The 25,408-nt window shown below is 40.9% G+C and overlaps 1 protein-coding gene and 1 pseudogene across 5 annotated transcripts; one reads left to right on the forward strand and one right to left on the reverse strand.

The window, feature by feature from the left end:
- Positions 1-24,962, forward strand: PRAME (PRAME nuclear receptor transcriptional regulator). 5 transcript variants are annotated; one of them, XM_037497297.2, is made up of 5 exons: positions 1-135; positions 1,102-1,240; positions 22,296-22,589; positions 22,962-23,576; positions 24,304-24,962. In XM_037497297.2, exons 3-5 carry the CDS (start codon positions 22,306-22,308, stop codon positions 24,854-24,856), a joined length of 1,452 nt encoding a protein of 483 aa, XP_037353194.1. In that variant the 5' UTR covers positions 1-135; positions 1,102-1,240; positions 22,296-22,305; the 3' UTR covers positions 24,857-24,962. The 5 variants fall into 5 exon arrangements, with proteins under 5 accessions (XP_037353194.1, XP_037353193.1, XP_037353196.1 ...); XM_037497296.2 differs by having other exon boundaries at positions 1-123; XM_037497299.2 differs by having other exon boundaries at positions 1-123; positions 23,226-23,576.
- On the reverse strand, positions 4,598-11,357 carry LOC119234671 (60S ribosomal protein L35a-like; annotated as a pseudogene).
- Positions 24,963-25,408: the final 446 nt, after the last annotated feature.

Genomic DNA, 25,408 nt, shown 5'->3' on the forward strand with positions numbered 1-25,408 from the left:
TGCCCACGGGCGCTGCGTGCAACGGCCGCCGCCGTTTGGGCTCATCTTGCTGAGTTCCCGGATGGATCTTCCCTGACCCACTGTACCCACTCGTGGCTGGAAGTGGATCCAACCGGTCCCTGCGTGAGGCTCATTGTGAAGGCTCTAAGAACTCCCTGCTCTGATAGATAATATCCATTGTGTTGCTTGAGGGTCTCTCTTTTATCCATTTCCGCAAACCTAGGTCTGTTAGGACAGGTCACTCCAATAGTGCTTCCGTCCCACATTCTATTAGAAATTAGTTTCTCCCATTGAATGCTTCTTTATAACCTCAATGATAATCTATTGCCTTTTTAAAACCTCCCTGGGGTAAGGATGTTGAGGCCAGAAAGTTAAAGTTAGTTACTAAAAATCACCACTAAATTAGAAATTTTAATCCTGAGAGCTAAATAACAATAGATAAGACTTTTCTCCACCCCCACCCCGGGTAGATTCTGTTAATCATTTTATGGTAGAAGAAACTGTAGTTTAACTTAAGTAAAATGTCCACTGTCATTCCATCGGTAAGTGGCACAGCTGAGGTTCCACTGCCAAACTGATTATTCCAAAAACGTCATCCATCTAACATGTACTCTGTGTACTATGAAACAAAACACCTGAAGGTGATTTGCTTCCCGTCTTAAAGCAAGGGTGTCTGAAGTTTTATTTTACATTTTTAAAGCATTACCTATAGTATATTTTCATTCACTATCAATTAAAAATGGAGACTACTAAAAATAGAGCTAGTAAAAAATAATAAGGATAGACACAGGAACACAATAAAATTGAGAGGGGAGGAATACAAGAAAGATTAAGTGATGAGAAGATAAACAACAGGATCCAGATATACTAAGAGGTCCTAAAAAAAAAAAAAAAAAAAGCAACCAGTAGGCAGAGGGAGTGTTTCCAACCATATATTGGAATAGGACTTAAGCTGAGAAACATGAAATAAATCTCTTGTCCAAATCTAAGGGCATATCAGATGAACCTTCTTTTGATTTTTCAAGCAGACCCAACTCTTTCTTGTTTTTGGGACTTCATGCTTGTTCTGTTTGCTTCAAAAATGTTCCCTCCCTTCTTCAGTCTTATTCCCAACGATCCTTTGGGTCTCAGTGTTCGTACTGCCTCCTCTGTGAAGTGTTCCTGGGCTTCCCAAGACTGTCTTAGCTGCTCCTGGGCAGAGCTTCCACCATCTTGCACGAGTACCTGCTTTGAAGTTAAGGTAAAAGCTCAACTTCACAAAGATTGTTTCTTTTGACATAGCAACTGCATGGAGCTGTTTTCATTCAAGGGCATATTTCTTTGACTAGAAAAGCTACCAAAATATGCTTTTTATTTCTTAATTACTGAGTAAGGAGACTACAGAACCCCTCTTGTCTGATATCTAAAGAAACTGGGCACATAAGAGCTGAAGCAATAGATGTGTTAATAGAATAAGGAAATAATTAATTCTATACCCTATTGCATAGTTGACCCTCCCCTATCTCTCATGCTTTCTTTTTAATGAATGATTAATGTGAAACTACTTACTCTGTAACTCAGCTTAAACCTAATTGTTTATAAAGAAAGAATTCATGAGAACATAAACTGGCTCAGAAACAGAGTACAATTATAACCTAACTATTCTGTTGAGGAAAAATAGCTTAAATCAACTTTTGTCTAATTTGGATTTAAAGCCCATGATTACATTCACTAATTCAAACATCTTCCTTGTCTGTGTTAAGCTCTGTTCTAGAAACTGGGGATATGGCCGTGAACAAATAGCCAAGAATCTGTCATTCTTGTATAAGAAGGTACAAAATCAAAAAGTTTGAAATGAGGTAATCTTAGTGATAAATGCTAAGTAAAGCAGGTAATAGATGTCAGTGAGATTCAGGGAGGAAGAACTGTGGTTAGAAAGTGATTTTCAGTGAACAGCTTGGGAGCAAGAGTAAGTTCTTGCCAATGTAGTAAGAGTTGGAATATCCCACTCTACGAGAGGCATGTCTCTAATTACGCATATATAAAGGACAGTATGATTTCAGGATTAGTCATTTAGTTAGTTGATTCATTTTAATAATTTCCAAGAGTTTGAATAATTCTGTGCTACTAACTAGATCTGGCATTTGGGCTGCAAATGCTGAGACCATCCCAACATACTGCCACTCATGGACTCCTGACTAGTACATTGTCCAGCAACTAGGATGGCCCCATTACCTGGTTCCTTTATTACCACATCATCCTTACCCACAACTTCACTAACTAGTGAACTAAAATTGTTTGAATTGTAAGTGCCCCTGTCTTCCTATTATTAACCCTTTACTGACTTAAGGAATTATGGGACTGAAGGTATTCTCACCTGTGTATCATATGAAATGGAAATACACTGGCTAGACAGAATAATTGAAAAACCTCTGCTTGGGGCCATAAGATATTCACAAGTAAATATTCTTATTAATGATTTATTAATGCTAATGCTATCACTTTGTGGCGGCTTACTATACGGCTGGGAGTGGGCTAAGGAAACAAACATGACTTAGCACATTTAATTCTTAGAACTATGAGCTGAGTACCTTTCACAGGAGAAGAGTATGCAATGCTAAGAATTCCTGAAAGTTCATTTACTAGATACATGACCTTAAGCAAAGTATCCCTCAGCTTTGAAATAGGAATAAGGTATCACATACTTTATAAATTTTGTGTATATGAAGATTAAATGAAATAATGGTTGTAAATTGATACTAAACACAAATTTTTTAGAGTTACTGTTATAGGTTAAAATGTAAGGGAACGACTTGGGCAGAGATCTGATGGATGGATTTTCTTTCTTTTTCTCATATTTTTATATCATTCTTCAATTGTATGGAAGGTTTCTGTTTGGTATGCCTACTTACAATTTACCAGAAAAAAAAAAAGCATCACATACACTTCAGTCCCTCCAATCCCTAAAGCCAAAGGAAACTATAAACAAGCCAGTTGAAAGGATGAACTGGTAAGAGCCGTTATAGTACTGTGTGACAAGGAGACGGAAACCAGCAACAGTAATGTCTTGCTGCCTTTAAGGCTTATTTGGAGCAAGTACATAATACAGTCAAGCACACAGCATAGTAAATCTTTTCATATTTTAAAAAATTCATAACCTGTCTAAATTATCCTTTTTTATTTAAAATAGATTAATGTCAATTTTAAACATCATTTATATTGCATCATAACCCTCTTCTTGACAGTTCTTTTTAATTTCACTAAGCTATATATTATCCTAAAATGAATTGCATTGCTAAGACATCTTATTCAAGTTTCAGATTATTGAGTATGTGACTGCTTTTCATTTTTTTCTCCTTTATGGAAATGATTGTGTATGGTTTTTAAAAATCTTTTGTCTCATTAATATGATGGATTTTATTAAAATATTTGCCCATGTTGGGCTGTTCTTTTATTTCTTTTATTTCATCTATTATTATTTTCATGTGTGGTTGGTGCTGTTAAAAGAAAATTTTCCACAGAAAGTTTATTGATCTAGTAAGTTTTTATTCAGCAATTCATGATCTCTAAAAGGAAATGTATATAGACCAATATCATTTGTAAATATTGCTGCAAGGGCAGTGTTAAAGTAACCAGATGAAGCCCAAGCTCAAGTCACTCATGCTAAGCCCAGACTCAGAAAATAAAATCTTAATTAACTTCCTATGCTCATCTCTCCCAGAAAAGGAAGGTCTAGGTCAACCAATCAGTGCTTGCCTGTCCAGCACAAGTTGCCAAACTAGCTCCATGATTCCCCTTTGCTCCATATAAGGAAAGTAACCCTGTTTTTGTTACAGGGCAGGGAGAGGGGCAGCCCAAACCCCGCAAACCTGCCTATTCTATGTAGGGTTCTGCCATCCACCGCATTAACACAAAACATGAGACTTTAATGGGAAAGAACTTTAATACAATTAGGAAACAATACAGGAAAGGCAAAGAATCTAGTTTCTACATCAAGCACCCAAAGTTACCCGTCCCCTCGTGGGTAAAACTCCATCCAAATGGGATTGGCCCAGAGCAAGGCCCCAAAGCCTGCCACAAGTCTAAAGCATTTTCCAGTGGGGACCAACAGAAAAGGGTCAGAAACAACCAGACAAGCCTGGAAAGAAAAGAGCAAAATCAAAATAAAGATAAAAGCTGCCATTGTCACCTCCCCATGGGTCTCACCCACATCTGTGTCACCCAGTCCATGACCAAAAGTCAAGCGCAGTTTCTTCACGTGTCTCTAGGCTCCATGTGCCTCCTCCAGGTCTCCTTCTGGCTCTCCATCCTGTTTCCTTCCTTCCTCAGTCTCCTCTGCAGCCTCTTCTCTTCCTGCTCAGCTCCACCCTCCATTTGGGTGGGGCAGGGAACCTGGAACCTCCCCCTTTCCTGGGGACCACCCTGTTACAGTTTAGCCAATCAGCAAATGCCCAGTAGTACTTCCTTGTTCTTGCTCACTATAAAAATCCCTCTCACTTTGTACAGCCCTTTCTATCTGCTAGATTGGATGCTGCCAAACTCACGACTGGATGTGCAAAAAAGATTAGGGTTTTTTTAGAGGACAAATCCACTTTTATTTATTGGCTTTTCTATATGTTTAAATCCTCAAGGGGTACACCATCATGTGAATTCTGTGTCCTGTGGCACAGAACGTCCTATTAGCAGGAAGGTTGCTTTGGAATTTGCCTCAGAATATGCCACTGTTTCCATGGGCACCAGTTACCTTTCCCAGATTGAATTGCTCAGCACGGTAAAGAAAAGAACCAGGCTAAATTTCTCAATGGTGGGGGAAAACTTATTGCGCCTTTGGGTGGGACTCAAGGACCCAAGGTGGGGGTTAGTGAAGTCATGAACGTTGCCAGCCAGAGGCAGGATTTTATAGGGTGAGGAGAGGTCAGGTGGGGATTGGGCTTGCATGGGGGGGGGACAGAGGGAGTTTGTAGGGCGTGAAAAGATTTGTAGGGTGGGGAGAAGCTTATTGTCTGAATTTTCTAGGCGGGCTTCCGCATTCCTGCCCCCAAGTGGGCTTCCTGATGGGCTTTTGCATTCAGGCCTCCTGCATCAACCTTTCACAAATGACTCCTTTTATTTGGTTTGCCACTAGTGTCATTATGTTGTTCTTTGCTTTGTGTGCATAAGCACATCTCTTGCCTAGATGGAATTCAGTTTCATCTGGAGCATAAACACCTTCAAATTTAAGAAGTGATGTGTGACCCCTCTGGTTCCAGAGACCTGATTTGTAGCCAGCAAAAGTGGCCTTGGACCATGGTTTTCCAGTCAGATTGTAGGAGTCCTGTTCCCAGCAGGACTTAGTTATTTGCTGCCAAAGTTCAGCAATAGGAATCTCAGGATTGGGATTTTTTAATGAACTAGTCCTGACAATTTTGATCTGTAAGAACTCACACTTGAATCTACTATGGCCTTTTGTGGTTGAATAAGCTGGCTGAATGACAGATCTAGTGCTTTGACAGACAGAAAAACTGTACTTCAGTGGGGAACTATGCGTTGTTTAGATCTTCTTTTCCAGCCAAGTCTTTCATTGTTTTTGATCTTCTTTGTTTTTGATCTACAATAGCAATAAAAATAAGTCTTGTCGGGCCTCCCTGGTGGTGTAAGGGGTTAAGACGCAACCTGTGAAGCTATCCGCAGCCACTGCAGCATGAGTTCGATCCCTGGCCAGGGAGCTACCCATATGGCTCAGCAGACCTCTCCTGTCTCACCCTGCTGCTCCCCTCAGTAGTGTATTTCAGTCATTCTACCTGTTCTGTTCCCTACTCTGTCTCTGGTGAATCCTTTCACCCCCCCACACCTCTGGCCTATACCCCAGTGCTTGTATGCATAAATAAATCTTAAAAAAAAAAAAAAGTAAGTCTTGTCTCCAACATGTAAATTTTGTCCTGTTGAATTGACTTCCTTTCTCCCTGGAAGCCAGTTTTACCCCCTTTTGCACATTCATTTCTAAATTCCTGATCTTATTTTTTTTAATTTAATTTAATTTTATATATTTTTTACAACATTTTTCATTTTCACACAGTGTTTGCATTTTCATCTTGGTTATATTCCCCATACAATTCTGACCCCCCCTTATTTTGACCCTAATCCCTCCTTCCCCTCCCCCCCATAGTGTGTCTCTGGTTTATAGTTGCTTGTTGATTTTGATTTTGACTTTATTATAATTAGTCTTTTTCTTGATTCCTTAGTTAGGTTTTCTAAATTCCTGCTGTGAGTGAGACCATCTGGTATTTTTCTTTTTCTTTCTGGCTTATTTTGCTGAGCATGATCCTTCCAACTCCATCCACATTGCTGCAAATTGCATGAATTTATCTTTTTTGATTGCTGAGTAATATTCCATTGTATATATATACCACATCTTCTTGATCCAGTCATCTATTTTGGGGCATTTGGGTTGTTTCCATAGCTTAGCTATTGTAAATAGTGCTGCTATAAACATAGGGGTGCAGGTGCCCTTTTGAATTAATGATTCTGTGTCCTTTGGGTAAATACCTAGGAGTGGAATTGCCGGATCATATGGAAGCTCCATCTTTAGCAGGTTAAGGAATCTCCACACAGCTTTCCATAGTGGTTGGACAGTTTGCACTCCCACCAGTAGTGCAGGAGAGTTCCTTTTTCTTCACATCCTCGCCAACATTTGTTGTAGCTAGTTTTTTTACTATGTGCCATTCTCACTGGTGTAAGATGGTATCTCATTGTAGTTTTGATTTGCATTTCCCTGATTACAAGTGATACTGAATATTTTTTCATATGCCCTTTGGCCATTTGCCTTTCCTCTTTGGAGAAGTTTCTTTTTAGCTCTTCTGCCCATTTTTTGACTGGATTATTTTCTTTGTTTTTGCTGAGTCTCATCAGCTCTTTGTAGATTTTTGTGATCAGTCCTTTATCATTAGTGTTGTGTGTAAAAATTTTCTCCCAGCTAGTGGGGTGTCCCTTTGTTTTAGTTACTGTCTCTTTTGCTGTACAGAAGCTCTTTAATTTGATGTAGTCCCAGCTATTTATCTTTGCCTTCACTATCACTGCTTTGGGTGATGAGTCTTTAAAGATTTTGCTGAGGTGTATGTCATGTAGTGTTTCACCTAAATTTCCTTCTATATATTTTATGGTTTCAGGTCTTATGTCTAGTTCTTTAATCCATTTTGAGTTGGTTTTTGTGCATGGTTTGAGGTAGTAGTCAGCTTCTTTCTTTTGCATGTAGCAACCTAATTTTCCCAACACAATTTATTGAACAAACTTTCTTTGCTCCATTGCATATTGTTTGCTCCTTTGTCAAAGATTAGTTGACTGTAAATCTGTGGGTTTATTTACATATTTTCTATTCAATTCCATTGGTCCATGTCTCTGTTCTTGTTCCAATACCATGCAGTATTGATTATTATGGCTTTGTAGTATAGTTTGAAATCTAGGATAGTGATGCCTCCATTCCTTTCTCTTTTTTTCAGGAGAGCTTTGGCTATTCGGGGTTTTTGGTGGCTCCATATGAATTTCATCAATATTTGTTTTATTACTTTGAAGAATGTCATTGAAATTTTTATTGGAATAGCATTGAATCTGTAAATTGCTTTTGGTAGGATGGCCATTTTGATAATGTTAATTCTTCCAATCCATTAGCAGGGGATGTCTTTCCATTTCTTTGTGTCTTCTTCTATTTCTTTTAACAGTGTTTTATAGTTTTCTTTGTATAGGTCCCTTACCTCTTTTGTTAGGTTTATTCCCAAGTATTTGATTTTTTTTTTTGTTTCAATAATAAAAGGGCTGGTTTTCTTGATTTTTTTCTTCAGATTGATTGTGTATAGGAAGGCTACTGATTTTTGTGTGTTGATTTTTTATCCTGCCACTTTACTAAACTGATTGATTAGCTTAATTAGTTTTTCTGTGGAGTTTTTGGGGCTCTCTATGTATATTATCATATCATCTGAGAATAGTGATAGTTTGACTTCTTCTTTCCCTATTTGGATTCCTTGTATGTCTTTCTCTTGTCTTATTGCTCTGGCTAGGACTTCCAGTGTTATATTGAAAAGCAGTGATGAGAGTGGACATCCTTGTCTTGTTCCAGATCTTAATGGAAATGCTTTCAACTTTTCACCATTGAGAATGATACTGGCTATGGGCTTGTCATATATGGCCTTTATGATGTTGAGGTATGTTCCTTGTATCCCAAGAATTTCAAGGGCCTTTATCATAAATGGGTGTTGTACTTTGTCGAAAGCTTTCTCAGCATCTATTGATATTATCATATGGTTTTTATATTTCTTTTTGTTGATGTGTTGGATAACGTTGATTGATTTTCAGATGTTGAACCATCCTTGTGTCCCTGGAATAAATCCTACATGATCGTGGTGAATTATCTTATGGATACATTGTTGAATTCTAATACCTAAAATTTTATTGAGGATTTTTGCATCAGTGTTTATTAGAGAGATTGACCTGTAGTTTTCTTTTTGTGTGTTGTCCTTGTTTGGTTTTGGTATTAGTGTAATGTTGACTTCATAGAATGTATTTGGTATTATCCCTTCCTTCTCAATTTTTTGAAAGAGTTTATGAATAGGCACTAATTTGTTTCTTTTTTTTTTAAAGATTTATTTATGTATTTATACAAACACTGGGTATAGTCAGAAGTGCTGGAGTGTGAGAGAATTCACCAGAGCCAGAGCGGGGAGCAGAGCAGGCAGAAGGACCGAAGTACATTGCTGAGGGGAGCAGTGGACGGCAGGAGAGGTCTGTGTGCCATGCGGGACCCTCCTCCGGTGGCCGGGGAGCAGCCGGGGATCGAACCAGCACTGCAGAGGCTGCGGGCAGCTTCACAACCCAGCCCTCAACCGCTGTGCCACCGGGGAGGCCCACTAATTTGTTTCTGAATGTCTGGTAGAATTCATATGGACCTGTTTTGGGGAGGGTTTTGATTACCATTTCAATTTCACTGCTTGTAATTGGTCTGTTTAGGTGTTCTATTTCTTCTTTATCTAGCTTTGGGTGATTGTAGAGTTGTAGGAATTTGTCCGCCTCTTCTAGATTGTTGAGCTTGTTTGCATATAACTGTTCATAGTAGTTTCTGATTATTCTTTTGGTTTCTGCTGTGTCTGTTGTGATTCCTCCTCTTTCATTTGTGATTCTATTTATTTGTGCTTTCTCCTGTTTTTCCTTTGTGAGTCTGGCTAGGGGTTTATCTATTTTATTTATTTTTTCAAAGAACCAACTTTTGGTTTCATTGATCTTTTGGATTTTTTTTTAGTTTTGATTTCATTCATTTATGCTTTGATTTTTATTATTCCTTTTCTTCTACTGGCTTTAGTGTTTTTTGTTGTTCTTTTTCTAGTTCTTTGAGCTATGAGATTAGGTTGTTTCTTTGAGTTCTTTCTTGTTTCTTGATGTGAGCCTGTATTGTTATATATTTTCCTCTTATTACTGTTTTTGCTGCATCTCATACATTTAGGAAATTGTTGTCCTCCTTGTCATTCAACTCAAAGTATTTTTTAATTTCTTCTTTGATCTCCACATTAGTCCAGTGGTCTTCCAGTAGTGTGGGTTTCAATCTCTATGAGGTAGGAAGGTTCCTTGCCTTCTTTTTATGGTTTATTTCTAGTTTGATGCTTTCATGGTCAGAGAAGATGGTTGGTATGATTTCACTCTTGGTTTACCTGTTGATGTTTGTCTTGAGTATGTGATAGATCCTGGAGAATGATCCGTGTGCACTTGAGAAAAATGTGTACTTAGATTTTTTGGGGTTTAGTGTTCCGTAGATGTCTGTTAAACCCATTGCTCTAGATCCTTATTTAAAGCTTTAGTGTCCTTACTTATTTTTTGTCTCGTTGACCTATCCATTGTTGATAGTGGTGTGTTGAAGTCTCCTACTACATATGTGTTTTCTCTAATGTCTGTTTTCAGAGATGATAATAGTTGTCTGATATATTTTGGTGCTCTATTTTGGTGAGTATATGTTAATGAGTGTTATTTCTTCTTGAAGTATTGTCCCCTTGATCATAATGTAGTGACCATCTCGGTCTCTTTTTACGTTTTTGAGTTTGAAATCTGTTTTATCTGATATAAATATAGCTGTTCCTGCCTTCCTTTTTGGTCTATTTGCTTGTAGGATTGTTTTCCAACCTTTAACTTTGAGCCTATTTTTATCTTTTGTAGCTAAATGTGTTTCCTGGAGACAGCAAAATTTTGGGTTTTGCTTCTTAATCCAGCCTGCAACTCTGTGTCTTTTTATTGAAGATTTTAGTCTGTTTACATTTAGAGTTAATATTGATATGTTAGCATCTGTATTGGCCATTGTGTTTGTCTTTTCTCTGGTTTTATTTATTTATTTTAATTTTTTTTTGTCTTCTTTTGTTCTTATTCATCCCTCTGTTGGTTCTGGCTTTAGGACTCCTTGTAGTGGGGGTTTAGTTGTTACGAAATTCCGGAGTTTCTGTTTGTCTGGGAAGGTCCTTATTCTTTCTTCATAGAGGAAGGAAAGCTTTGCGGGATAGAGTATTCTTGGTTGGCATTTGTTGTCTTGGAGTTTGTTGACTACGTCCCTCCACTCTCTCCTTTCCCATAGTGTTTCTTTGGAGAAGTCTGATGTCAGCCTGATTGGTTTTCCTTTGTATGTTATTTGTTTCTTCCCTCTTGTCAGCTTCATTATTTTTTCCTTGCCTTGGATTCTTGGGAGCTTTACTCTTATGTGTCTTGCTGTATTTTTCCTTTCCTCATGGAAGTTTGATGTTCTTTCTTGCTTCTTGTATGTCTATTTTCAGCTCCTTCTTCATGTTTGGGAAGTTCTCTTCAATTATTTCCTTGAATATTTTCTCTGTTCCTATGTCTCTCTCCTCTCCTTCTGGGATTCCTATAACTCTTATAATTCCTTTCCTTATGGAGTCAGATAGTTTCCGAAGTCTTTCTTCATTCTTTTTCCTTCGTGCTTCTCTTTCCTTTTCTGTTTTGATTCTTTTTATTTCTGTGTCTTCGAGAGTGCTTATTCGTTCTTCCATTTCATCTATTCTGCTTTCACTGCTTTTCCCAAAGTTCTTTAGCTCCTCCGTTAATCCTTTGATCTCCTGCATTTCTTTCACTTCCCTCTTTAGGGACTCAATTTCATTCTTCTGATTGTTGATTATTTTTCCCTTATCATTGTTTTCCTTAATGACTTCTTTCAGTTTTTTAATCATGGCAATTTTAAATTCTCTATTTGGAAGGTTCAGAAGTTCTTCCAACTCACTGTTGTTGCAGTTGGTGGGTGATTTTCTTTTTGTGGTGTGTCTTTTACTTTCTTGGTTGCTTGTAGTTTTTCTTCTTCCTGCTGCTTGTTTTCTAATTTGTCCTGTGCATTGGAATACTGTATCACTGGTACTGGCCGGCATCTTTTTGGTGTGCTCTTTCTGGGATGTCAGAAACTGGTTGGTAGTCCAATCGAGTCAAAAAATGTTATGCCAGAAATCCAGAAGGGCAGTGGTACTACGAATATGTTAGTGGTCACTGTCACAGAGAATCTCCTCCTTCTGTATTTGTTTAATTCCAGAGGTGGGTCTTGTGGTCCCACAGACTGCTCTGGCCATGGCTGGATCACAAACTGGGCTTTAAATCGCCCTCTGGGGGTGTGGAGAAAAAGGAACTCTTCTGCACTGTTGGTGGGAGTGCAAACTGGTCCAACCACTGTGGAAAGCTGTATGGAGATTTCTGGACCTACTAAACATAGAGCTTCCATATGATCCAGCAATTCCACTCCTAGGTATTTACCCAAAGGACACAGAAACATCAATTCCAAAGAACACCTGCACCCCTATGTTTATAGCAGCACTGTTTATAAGCTAAGCTTTGGAAAACAACCCAAATGCCCAAAAATAGATGACTGATCAAGAAGATGAGGTACTATATACCATGAATATTACTCAGCATTCAAAAAAGATAAACACATGCAATTTGCAATGCGCTGGATGGATGCGCGCTGGAAGCGATCATGTTAGCCAAAAAAGCAAAAAGAAAAAAAATACCGGATGGTCTCACTCATAGCAGGAATCTAGAAAACTTAAATAAGGGACCAGGAAAATTAATATAAGAAAGTAAATGAAAATAAAATGAAAATCAAAATCAACAAACTATGAACAGAGATACTCTATGGGGGGTGGGGTGGGAGGGGAGGGATTGGGGTCAAAATAAGGGGTTGTGATTGTATGGGGAATATAAAATAAAATTTATTTTAAAATATAAATAAATAAAAGTAAAAAAAAAAAATAAAAAATAAATAAATAAATAAATAAATAAATAAATCTTTAAAAAAAAAAAATAAAAAAAAAAATAAATCGCCCTCTGGGCTCCGACTTGTGACCAGATGGGGCCTGGCTTGTGGGGGCTTTTCAGAGCCTTTAACAATACAATGAGTTTCTGGAAGAGCTTCCTTTATTTGTTTCCATTAAGTGATTTCTCTTCTTGGGTCAGTATTATATTGCTTTATGTAAAACATCTGGTAAAATTAGTATCTATTCAGTATTCCTCCCTTAGCTCTTTTGTCTTTTTTTTTTTTTTTTGAACTTTCTGTTACTTTTATTTTTTTTAAATAAATTTTATTTTTATATTCCCCATACAATTGCAATCCCCTTATTTTGACCCCAATCCCTCCCCTCCCCACCCCCCACTCCCCATAGAGTGTCTCTGGTTCATAGTTTTTTGTTGATTTTGATTTTCACTTTCTTATAGTTATTCATTTTCCTGGTCCCTTATTTAAGTTTTCTAGATTCCTGTTATGAGTGAGACCATCCGGTATTTTTCCTTTTCTTTCTGGCTTATTTCACTGAGCATAATCCCTTCCAGCGCCATCCATGTTGTGGCAAATTGCATGTGTTTATCTTTTTTGAATGCTGAGTAATATTCCATGGTGTATATGTACCACATCTTCTTGATCCAGTCATCTATTTTGGGGCATTTGGGTTGTTTCCAAAGCTTAGCTATTGTAAAGGGCTGCTATAAACATAGGGGTGCAGGTGCTCTTTGGAATTGATGTTTCTGTGTCATTTGGGTAAATACCTAGGAGTGGAATTGCTGGATCATATGGAAGCTCTATCTTTAGTAGGTCCAGAAATCTCCACACAGCTCTCCATAGTGGTTGGACCAGTTTGCACTCCCACCAACAGTGCAGAAGAGTTCCTTTTTCTCCACACCCTCGCCAACATTTGTTGTTGCTAGTTTTTTTAATATGTGCCATTCTCACTGGTGTAAGATGGTATCTCATTGTAGTTTTGATTTGCATTACCCTGATTACAAGTGATGTTGAACATTTTTTCATATGCCTGTTGGCCATTTGCATTTCCTCTTCAGAGAAGTTTCTTTTTAGCTCTTCTGCCCATTTTTTGACTGGATTATTTTCTTTGTTTTTGTTAAGTCTCTGCAGCTCTTTGCAGATTTTTGTGATCAGTCCTTTATCATTAGTGTTGTGTGCAAAAATGTTCTCCCAGTCGGTGGGGTTTCTAGCTCTTTTGTCTTTTTCTTCTAAAGTTTTCACTAGCGAGGTTATCAAAAATGTCCTAATTATAATAACAATAAAGAATTTATATCTTTCCAATATTTGCTCTTCTTTTATCTACTTAGATATCTTCCTTTTATCAGTTATCCCATCACATCAATATTTTTCTATTCTTAGCTTCCGAGATCAGACGAGATCAGGCGTGTTCAGGGTGGTATGGCCGTAGACTATTTTGCTATTCTTAATACTGTTTCCACATATTTATCATTAATATCATCCCTTGATGATCAATACAAGGTGAGAGAATGTTTCTTTCATGGGAATGAGTTCTTTCTGCCATAATACATTTATTACTAGTTATTGCTGGTTACTCTGATGCTCCTGTCTATCACAACAGTCAAAATACTCCTATTAATTGTTAGCTTTCTCTATCTTATATGTTTTGGCTTTCTATTCTCAAATGAAAATTTTCAGAAATTGGTAAATTATGACTCTGATACAAATATAAAAATGAACACACATTAAATTATTCATTTTACTCATGTATCATGAAGTACTAGTTAGATGTTAGAGCCAATTAAATAGAAGAGTGAAAGCAGCAGTTATATGACATGAAAGGGCTGTTGGAGATGAGTTGTAAATTGAGACAAACTGGTTTTGTCAGGTGGGGGTTATGGGAAAAGCACTACCCAACCAGATGGAATGTAAGTACCTATCAATTACCCTCAACCTACAAAGAGTTGCCAAAACCTCAAAGACAGTGAACAGGGCTAGAATCTGACAACCCAGAAGGTTGTGTAGAAGATGCATAGCTTTCCACTGAAATACATTATTTTCCTATACTATATACATAATTTCTTGTTTCTTTTTATTGCTATAGAGAACCCCTTTGTTATTTGTCTAACTTCATTAGCCACATTTCCCAATGTTATTTATGTGTTAAAAAAATTCATCTGAGTAAATTTAAAGGTCTAATTGACTTTATTCGATGATTCCTGATTCAGACAGCCTGTCTAGCAAGTAAAAAGGAGCTCTAGGGAGCTGTACAAAGTGAAAGGTTTCTGTAGGCAGAAGAGGGTCAAGAAAAAGGAGAAGATTGTTTCAGTTAAAGTCACCTTCCTCTGGGGGATGTGAGGGGCTTATTAGATGGATTACCTCACTAGTGCTCTCTAGGTAATTCTAGATTGCCTGATTAAAGATTACACTTCTGGGAAAGGCTAGAACCCAAATTAGATTAGGTATTAAATCTTGGTATGCTGGCAGGTCACATAGCACAAGTGACTCCATTCTGGACATATTACCTCTTTTTAACATGTTTATTCCTAATTCAATCATCAGATATACCCATGGTGCTGCTCCTGTATTTTTTGTCTCTCTATCTCTCCCTACCTACCCCTCTCACTCAGTTTCATGTAATATTATAGTCTGTGTCCATAATTATAATCACCTTCTAATCACTCGATTTTGATTAGCTTTCTTCTATTTTGATTAATTATGTTTTTTTCTTTACTCTCTGCCAGAGCCTTATCTACCTTTCCTCTTTATTTATTTATTTTTTTATTTATTTGTTTGTATTCATACATGCACTGGGTACAGTCAGAAGTGCGGGAGGGTGAGAGAATTCACCAGAGCCATAGCAGGGAGCAGAGCAGGCAGAAGGACCTAAGTACACTGCTGAGGGGAGCAGCGGGGCCGCAGGAGAGGTCTGCGCGCCATGCCGGACCCTCCTCCGGTGGCCGGGGAGCAGCAGGGGATCTAACCGGCGCTGCAGAGGCTGCGGGCAGCTTCGCAACCCAGCGCTCAACCGCTGCGCCACCGGGGAGGCCCTCTACCTTTCCTCTTTAAAACAAATTTTGGATTCATTTCTGGTCCTACAATTTTTCTGCCCTCTAATTAATTTTGTCTTCAAATATTCAGAATTATGCCCTTCTACTTTCTTTGTGGTTGACTTTGTTCTTATTAAGTGAATTATAGTTTATCTGTTCAGTCTTATTTAGTAATGAAAGAATTTGGCTATGAATTTACCTCTGACTAAAATATAGCTTTCTTTAATCTCAAGAATTTTGATGTATCCCTGGTATCAAAAGGGAGAAAGAACTTCTCTTTCCCCTCCATTATCTTTCAGCATTTCCTTTAGAACATTTACGATCCTAAATCCTCCCTCTCTTTTACATGGATATAAATCTTTGTAAAAGTCAAATAAAACTCGGGCCTCCCCGGTGGCGCAGCAGTTGAGCGCTGGGTTGCAAAGCTGCCCGCGGCCTCTGCAGCGCCAGTTCGATCCCCGGCTGCTCCCCGGCCACCAGAGGAGGGTCCCACAATCTGCGCAGACCTCTCCTGCCGCCCGCGGCTCCCCTCAGCAGTGTACTTTGGTCCTTCTGCCTGCTCTGCTCTCTGCTCTGGCTCTGATGAATTCTCTCACCCTCCCGCGCTTCTGACTGTACCCAGTGCATGTATAAACAAAACAAACAAACAAATAAATAAATAAACATGCCTCTATAAAATTAAAAAAAAAAAGTCAAATAAAACTCTTGCCAGTTTTGCATCTTGGGAATATCTTTCTGGAGCCAATATCATTTCAACACAGAGGAGAATGAAGTTCTGTCTCCCTGTCTTTGTGGGAGTTTGGTCCCAGCATTTGGCTCCAGGTTTTAAGTGCCTATTTCTCTAAAAATATAGATGCTTTATTTCTTTTTCCTTTGGACAAAGACAACTAGTGTGTATATAACGGATTATCTCTGCTTGACTATATAAAAGGATGTAGTTTCTTTCTGTTGTGGTGTTCTCAAGTGTGTTCTTATGATATATAGGCACATGGCCCCATTTAATGCTTATTCAGTAATAGAATTGTTTGATTCTTGTCTCCATTTTGTGGAGATTATACTGGGTTAGAAGAGATTTTAATTTTAATTCTTTCTCTAATAGTGTACATTTATTGTTTTATGATTTGTTTGTTAAGGTTGTTTTAGTTATCATAGGAATATAAAAGTCAGCATCAGTGGTTGTCATGTTATAGCCTTAATTGTGTCATTGATATGATCCAAATTTTTGAAATCTTTTAAGGACGCCACAAAAAATTTTTGTTGGATTTATTGTTGAGAACCTTCTAGTGTGCAACAACTAAAAAAAATACTATTTTAAAAAGTTATATTTGCTCAAAGAAAGACTCAGAAGTTCCTTGATAAAGTCCTGGGAGTTTCCCCTGGAGAACTCCATCTAAGGTTGGTAGCTACTGAGGGCAAGGAATGGGAGGAAGCAAAGAGGAGCATGACTCAGAGAACAGATACCCCGGCTGGGGGAACAGGCTGGAGGTCAGCTATCCAAGGCATGATGGGGCATTCCAGAGGCACAGTGAATTTCTCTGGAGTAACTTGGCTCACACACATGCAGGCAAGGGCCCAACCTAGGACATTGTGAATGCCGTGACTGATCCTGGCAGGGAAAGCTCTCCCCTCACCTCCTCTCAGAAGAGATCAAAGAGACATCAGACTGAGCCAGGCTGGGCTCCATTGCAGGCCCAATTGCAGAGACCAGGTCTGGTGAGATAATTTGATAATTCTTTGAAAGTATCAAGTGACTCACAAAGCTTGCAGCCTCAGTCAAAAGTGGCGTTACAGTGACGGATGGCCACTGTTTATAGCCATAACTGGGGAACAGTACACGTGCCCCACTGGGGCACCTCCTGCTTGATGATCCAGTGGGCCAGAGCTCACTCCCCTCACCAGGACTCAGGCTTCATATAGCACTGTCCTTGGCAGGAAGGAGGGACAGGAGATTGAGACAATGAAAGCACTGGACCGAGCTTGCTGTGACGAGAAAGGAGAGGAGCAGAGGGGACCAACTTTACTCCTCAAATGTCATTGGAGTATTTACATCCCAGACTCTCCTCTTGCCTCCACCTCACGCCAGGATAAACTGAGAAGAGAAACAAACAAAACAACATAAAGCACCCCAACCATAAAAAAATCAAATAAGGGCCTTCCCGGTGGCGCAGCGGTTGAGCGCTGGGTTGCGAAGCTGCCCGCGGCCTCTGCAGCGCCGGTTCGATCCCCGGCTGCTCCCCGACCACCGGAGGAGGGTCCCATATGGCGCGCAGACCTCTCCTGCCGCCCGCTGCTCCCCTCAGCAGTGTACTTCGGTCCTTCTGCCTGCTCTGCTCCCCGCTCTGGCTCTGGTGAATTCTCTCACCCTCCCGCGCTTCTGACTGTACCCAGTGCTTGTATAAAAAAAAATAATAAATAATAAATAAATAAATAAATCTTTAAAAAAAATTAAAAAAAAATTCAGATAAACAACAAATAATACTTTAAAAAAAAATCAAATAAGACAACACACATCCTTACGAAACAAGAAACATCTGAACACAAGGTAGAAAAGCAAAATGAGAACAAAACTACTGGGACAAATATAAAGACACAGAAGTAGAGGACCTATCAAAGACTTCAAAACAACAATATTAAAAATGTTAAATGAGGACCTCTCTGTTGGCACAGGCTGTTGAGCACAGTGCTGTGAAGCTGTCCGCAGCCTCTGCAATGTGGGTTCGATCCCGGCCGGCCATGGAGATACCCACATGGTGTGGCAGACCTCTCCTGTCTCACCCGCTGCTCCCTTCAGCAGTGTATTTCAGTCAGCCTGCCTGTTCTGTTCCCCATTCTGTCTCTGGTAAATTCTCTCACCTTCCCGTACATCTGGCCTGTCCCCTGGTTCTTGTAGGTATAAATAAATAAATCTAAAAAAAAAGTTAAATGAACTAGTGGAAAGTTAGGCAGATAGGCAGTTGCAAGATCTTAGACAGGAGCTCTATGAACAAAGAGAGTGCTTAGCCAGAGAGACTGAAAATATTAAAAGAACACAAAGAGAGACTGAGTGAAATGAAGACAAATGTAGAAAGTGCTTTAAATAGAATTAAACTGGCAAAAGAAAGAATTTCAAAAGACTCAAATGTAAAAATCACCCAATTAGAAAGAGAGAAATAAGGCATAGGAAAAATAAGTAAACTCTATGAGAAATATCAGAGTTATCCAGAAAAGGAAACATAAGGACAATGGGTATTCAGAGACAATAACAAAAACAAAGAGAAACCCCACCGACTGGGAGAACATTTTTGCACACAACACTAATGATAAAGGACTGATCACAAAAATCTACAAAGAGCTGATGAGACTCAGCAAAAACAAAGAAAATAATCCAGTCAAAAAATGGGCAGAAGAGCTAAAAAGAAACTTCTCTGAAGAGGAAATGCAAATGGCCAACAGGCATATGAAAAAATGTTCAACATCACTTGTAATCAGGGAAATGCAAATCAAAACTACCATGAGATACCATCTTACACCAGTGAGAATGGCACATATTAAAAAAACTAGCAACAACAAATGTTGGCGAGGTTGTGGAGAAAAAGGAACTCTCCTGCACTGTTGGTGGGAGTGCAAACTGGTCCAACCACTATGGAGAGCTGTGTGGAGATTTCTGGACCTACTAAAGATAGAGCTTCCATATGATCCAGCAATTCCACTCCTAGGTATTTACCCAAATGACACAGAAACATCAATTCCAAAGAGCACCTGCACCCCTATGTTTATAGCAGCACTATTTACAATAGCTAAGCTTTGGAAACAACCCAAATGCCCCAAAATAGATGACTGGATCAAGAAGATGTGGTACATATACACCATGGAATACTACTCAGCAATCAAAAAAGATAAACACATGCAGTTTGCAGCAACATGGATGGAGCTAGAAGGATCATTCTCAGCTACATAAGTCAGAAAGAAAAAGAAAAATACCGGATGGTCTCACTCATAGCAGGAATTTAGAAAACCTAAATAAGAGACCAGGAAAAAGACTAATCAATGCAAAGTAATAATAAAAATCAGCAAGCAACTATAAACCAGAGACACACTACGAGGCGGGTGGGGGATTAAGGAAGGGCGGGGAGAGGAAGAACTAGAGTCAAAATAAGGGGGGGGTGCAATTGTATGGGGAATATAACCAAAATGAAAATGCATACATTGTACAAAGATGAAAAATGATGTAAGAATTATATAAAATAAAATATTAAAAGAAAAAAAAAGAAAAAAATTCTACAGGAAACAAGGAAAAAAGGAATTTACAAAGGCAATCAAATTAGGCTTTCCTTGGATTTCTCCCCAGATGTTCTTCACGCAAAAAGAGTGGAGAGAAGTGTTCACAATCCAAAAAGACAAGAATGGCCACCAAGGGGAAAGTTATCCTGCAAAATTATCTTTCCGGTACGAAGGTGAAATAAAGGCTTTCCAGACAAACAGAAGCTAATCAAATTTATAACCATCAGACCTGCCCTACAAGAAATGTTGAAAAAAGTTCTACAAGAAAAAAATGAAACAGAAAACCCTTCATCAAATGACAATAGGAATACAAAACCAGAAGCATGAGCAAGAATATTATTGTCAGTCAACAGAAAAGGGAAGGAAGACATGGGCAGAACCTGTATATTGGAGAGCAAACACACTAGCTCATTAAATACTTATTAAAGCGTAGTAGGTCAGGCAAAACCCCTATGGTAACCATTAAACAAAAGTCCAGAATAAAGGCTCACAGACGAAGAAACAAATTGATAGAATCATTAGGGAAAGCCTTCCACAAAAAGAAGAGACAATGGGTATTCTAGAAGGTGAGAAACAGATGGAAAAAGAAACAACCGAAATACAAAACACTCAGAAACCAAAATAATAAGTAGCATGTGTCAGTAATCACCCTAAATGCGCATGACCTGAACTCACCAAGTAATTAAGAGGCACAGAATGACAAAGTATGTAAAAAGTTTTAGCCATCTATACTTTGTATACAAGAGACCCATTTAAAATGGAAAGCAACAGTGATAGGGAGCAATGCATGGGAGGTGTGGCCTTGGCTCCAAGGATGCCAGGCATTCCCCGGGGAGGGGGCAGCAGCGTGAGCCCTGGGTCAGTTGTACTAGTTGAGTTAAAAGTGTGTATGGACATTGGGTGTGGAGAACGTAGAAAGCAACTACACCATCTCTGTTTTGTTTCTTACTTCAAAAGCAACTTTTATAAAACACCACCATATCAGGTTCCAAAGTTTTCCTTCTGTACCTTATTTGATTTTCCAAAATCTTTTGGCACAATTGCATTAATAATTAATAAGCCTAACCAGTTTTGCAATCCTTGTTCCATACTTAAGCATATTTTTTGAAGGATATTTGTAGATTTGATCAGCTAGCATTTCCCTAATTAGGTCTTTTGCATCTAGCTTCACAAGTGAGATTGATCATTAATTATTGCTTTTTCTCATGTTGTCCTTCCCCATGTTTATTGCCATATCATAAAAGCATTATAGGAATAGAGTTCATTGCTTGGTGAGATTGTGAATGAATGCTTCTTATCTCTGACTTGAGATGATAGATTCTACACTTGTGCTATCCAAAAAATGTGGTATCCAGACACATGTAGCTGTACACATTTAAACAAATTGAAATTAAATAAAATTTAAAACTCAGTTCCTCAACCACACTAGCTGCATTTCAAGTGTTCAGTAGCCACATATGCTGGTATCTTCTACAGCAGACAGCATGGGTTCTAAACATCTTCATCTCAGCACAAAGTCCTGCTCAGTAGCCCAGATGGATTGGTAGGGGGATGGAATAGGGCTGCACTTTCCTGAATTTCATTGGGTCAGAAGGAAGGAGGAAATTGGCCATTGTCCAAATCCATTACTGCCCTGAAATGAACGTGATGCTTTGTTAGAATGGAGAACGAAAATTTCCATCCCACAGCACCTTAGGCCCAACGAGTGGAATTAGAGTAAACTTGTGGTATGCAAACTTGCTCTTGAAATGCACTTAATATATGCCTTGAATGCTTAATTGCCTATTCTATGTCACTCGGACCATAGTGGTGAAAAAAGTAGACACAACTCTTTGTTCGTGAAGATTACGGTTTAGCAGAGGAGAGGCAGACAGGGTGCAACCATGCCTGTGTGTGGATGAGAGAAGTATAAATTCTGTAAAGGAGATTAGGATAAACAGAGACAAAATTGTGGGATAGGACTGTTATCCTGCCCAGGTGGTCTGGAAGACCTCTCAGACAAGGTGAAATTGGAGCAGAGAATTGAATGATGTGAGAGAGCTAGCTATGTGGGTATCTGGGACAACACTTCCAGGCAAGGGAACAGTGAGCGCAAGTGCTCTGAGGCAGGAGGTTGCTTGGGTTTGAAGAGCACACAGAGGCCAGTGTGGGTTGCTGTGCAGGGTGAATACTGGGGAGAATGACAGGAGGCAGGCCCAGAGGTGCCAAGAGGCTTGACTTTAGCAGAGCTGCCATAATGTATGGTCTATTCAAAGTAAAATCAAAGTCACTGGGTTGTTTTGTGCAGAGGAGTGACCTGTTATGATTGAGACCGTAGTGGTAAAAGGCAGAAGCAGGGAGATGAGTTCCACAGCCATTGCAGCAGTTGAGGCAAGAGGTACTAATGGCATGGGAAAATGGAAGTGGTGGTGATCAGAATCCACATGCAGAAACAATATAGGATTTCAGGTCAATGTCCTTAATAAGTACGCCAGTGATCCTGATGGTGATGGCAATATGGGGCCTAGCAAGAAATAAATTCAATACCCCAAGTTTCTGGGCCCCATGTCACCAGTGCCGGAGAGGAGGGGTGTCTGAGACTCAGGCTTGGAGGACCTGAACTGTGAGCTGTGGGTCATGAACGAAGGATGGAGTTCTTGGTTCACTGGTTAATGTTTGGTCCTTTGGTAGATGTGAAAGACTTGGGTCCTCCATGATGACTGAGTGGGATGCTGAGCAGCAGCTATTCTGAGAATTTCCACCTTGTTTTGCACCAGGTTTGTGGAGATGAACAATTCAACCATACCCAAGCTCTTGGAACTTGCAGCCCACAGCCTGCTGAGCAGGGAGGCTATGCCTGCCTTGGAAGAGTTCACTGTCGACCTCTTCCCACCATTGCTCACTGCTGCATTTTCCAAGGGTCACAAGAAGGCCCTGAAGGAGCTGGTGCAGGCCTGGCCTTTCCCTTTTCTCCGTCTGGGCTCCCTGATAGTGCGGTGGCCCAACCAAGACAGCTTGCAAGCAGTGCTGGATGGGCTGGAGGCCCTCCCTGCCAATAGGACTTGTCCCAGGTAAGGAGGATGCTGGGACCAAGGCATTGGAAGAGTCAGAGGGAGAGAAAGCTGGGATGGAGAGAGAGCATTAAAATCATCTGAGGCTCTGAGTAGGGAATCTCTGGGTTCTGGGTGAAGTAATTGATGATACAACTGAAGGGCATTAGGGCTTTTTCCTTCTCGGGGCTGTGGTGAGGAATGGGGAGGGAAAGATGCCCCAGCAAGAAGGGAAAAGATTGCTAGGGAGGGGATGATGAGTGGGCTGGGGCTGCAACTGCGGGCCAAGGATCAGGTTCCCCAGTAACCGAGGGCTACTGCTGCTGCTCCTATCACAGGTTCTGTTGGGCTCCCAGGCTCCAGCATCTCATCACACTCCTTTCATCCCCACAGGAAGTCAGAACTGAGGGTGTTGGATTTGACTCTGGATTTTGAGCAAGTCCAGGGGAAAGGTGCCTCAGAGGCCTTGGCCAAGTTCCCTTTTTGGTTACCATCGACTGTCAAGGCAGAGATCCCCCAGGCCACAGCCAGGCCCAAGCCAACAGAGAACGCAAAAAAAGGCCTAAGGCAGCCATGGGAGCCAGTGAAATTACATATTGATCTTTTCTTACGAGGTCCCTTCAAATTAGATACGTTCCTTTCTGGCCTCCTGAATAGAGTGGAACGGAGCTGTGGGTCCCTGCATCTCTGCTGTAGGAAGTTGCATATCGAAGAAATGCCTTTTAACAGCCTGATAGGAATCCTGAAAACTCTGGACCTGAATTTCATCCAGGAACTGGAGGTGTTTGACTGGTTTCGGGCACTATCAGAGCAGAGCCTGTTTGCCACTCAGCTGGGAAGGATGTGCAACCTGCAGAGCCTCAAGCTGGCCTACTACCACTGGGCCTTCTCCCCAGATGGTGAGCAGTCCTCCAGCTACTTCCTCTCCCAGCTCAGCAAGTTGGCCCACCTCCAGAAGCTCCACCTATCCTACTCCTACCTCTCAGGCAATCTACATCAAGTGCTCAGGTGAATTGGTTGGCAGGGTTATCCAAAGAATTCCCATATGCCACTAAGAAAAATCAGAACAGGGAGCAAGACAGGAAGTGGGGCCCATTCTTACCCACTCCTGGAGTCATGGGTGCAACAGTGTGGAGACCTGTGCCTCAGTGCGCTGATGGCTGGGCTCTGCTTTGGAAGCCAGAGAACTGATGGGGAAACATGCCTGCATTTATCTACTCAGCAGTCTTTGTGCCATTGCTGAGGGCTAGTGCTAGACTGGGCCTGGGTAAAGAGCCAGAGACAACACATATCAGATCTTTCCTGGAGCTAGTATTGCCTCAGAGAGGAGGGCTCCACAGAACACTGTGAGAGGGAATATTTTCATCTCTGCACGCCCCCTAGAAATTTCTCAGTGGGGGCATTGTGCACACTGGGCCCAACTTACCCAAATCCAAACCCAAACCCAAGTAATAACAGGCTCATCCTATGAATTCCTTATCATCAAATAAGCTCTTTCCAAAGAGCTCCTTTCAGCAGTCCTATCAGGCATGGATAGTGTGGGTCTACATTCCAACAAAGAGAAACTTGGAGCTGGAGGGCTTAGGAGAGGACCTAGTAGGCGGGTGTTTTGAGCCAGAGGACAGAGCCACAGAGCCAATGAGGAGCTGGCCGTGGGACTAGCCTCCTGGTGGCAGACAGTGGTCCCGGGCAGCGTGCCTGAGTCCTCCCTGAGAGGTGTGCCTTCTCTCCTCAGCTGCTTGCAGTCACCCCTGCAGACCCTGGAGATCCGCTCCTGTACTCTTCTGGACACAGACATCACCTACTTGTCCCAGAGCCCTCATGCCACTTGCCTGAAGAAGCTGGATCTGAGTGGCAACAACCTGTCCCATGTGGTCCCTGGGCCCTTAGAGACCCTCTTGCAGGAGGTCTCGGGGACACTGCAGCACCTGGACCTGAACCACTGCCGGCTGAAGGACGGCCATCTCAGTGCCATTCTGCCGGCCCTGTGCCGCTGCTCCCACCTCAGCTCCCTGGGCCTCTCCGACAATCCTGTCTCCAGGGCCGGGCTGATGACCCTGCTGGAACACACAACAGGGCTAATGGAACTGAAGCGAGTTCTCTACCCAATCCCTGTTGAGTGCTGTGTGTACCTGCAAGGCCTCTCCTGGGGCCCTGTCAACAAAGGGAAGTTGTGCCAGGTACAGGCTGAGCTACAGAAAGTGCTACAGGCTGTGCAGCGGGCTGACATGCAATGGAGCCCCCCACTGCCCTCACCCTTGCCTGTGAGGCTGGTGCAGCTCGACTGAGGGCCAGGCAAAAGGCCCAGAAAACTGTGGTCAGAGAGGGCATAGCTGGGGCCCCAGACTTCCTGTTAGGCCCCTGTTATTGGAAAGGAACATAAAGGAAACTTCCATGGAAACTGCCTCGTGTCTTTTTCTCTTCTGCTTTAAAGCTGTTTAAACCTGTGACCTGGTTCCGGTGACCATTGAGTACATACACAGAGGCTGTACTGTTAGTGTTTGGGTAGCAGTGGAGGTACTAGGGATGAAAAGACACAGGAGGTGCTTCCCTCCTTGGAACTCCTTACTCAGCTCACTCTTTCAACTATTCATTCTGTTTCTCTCTCTTGTCTTTTGTTTCTGCATAGAATGAAATTGGGCCTTAGCTGACTGCCCCAACATCAGTTCCTCCCCTGTACACTAGGAGTCACACAGCAGCCCAGGGCATTGTTGGGAGCTGGAATAAAGCACACGCATACTTGGCACTCAATCCAGAAACATCCAGTGAGTTACCCTTCATGGTGTGTCTGCTGGGTACCAGATGCCACTATCCTCAGATGGGTACTCAGAAGAACCAAG

Source organism: Talpa occidentalis, unplaced genomic scaffold, assembly GCF_014898055.3.
Source record: "Talpa occidentalis isolate TD23 unplaced genomic scaffold, MPIMG_talOcc4v2.1 talOcc4.8, whole genome shotgun sequence".
Lineage (NCBI taxonomy): Eukaryota > Metazoa > Chordata > Mammalia > Eulipotyphla > Talpidae > Talpa > Talpa occidentalis.

Bases quoted from the DNA above. Each gene is read 5' to 3' on its own strand.
- PRAME (XM_037497297.2), top strand. From the start codon at position 22,306: ATGAACAATTCAACCATACCCAAGCTCTTGGAACTTGCAGCCCACAGC. The intron at 22,590-22,961 runs GTAAGGAGGATG...TCATCCCCACAG, and splicing joins GCCAATAGGACTTGTCCCAG to GAAGTCAGAACTGAGGGTGT. The intron at 23,577-24,303 runs GTGAATTGGTTG...TTCTCTCCTCAG, and splicing joins AATCTACATCAAGTGCTCAG to CTGCTTGCAGTCACCCCTGC.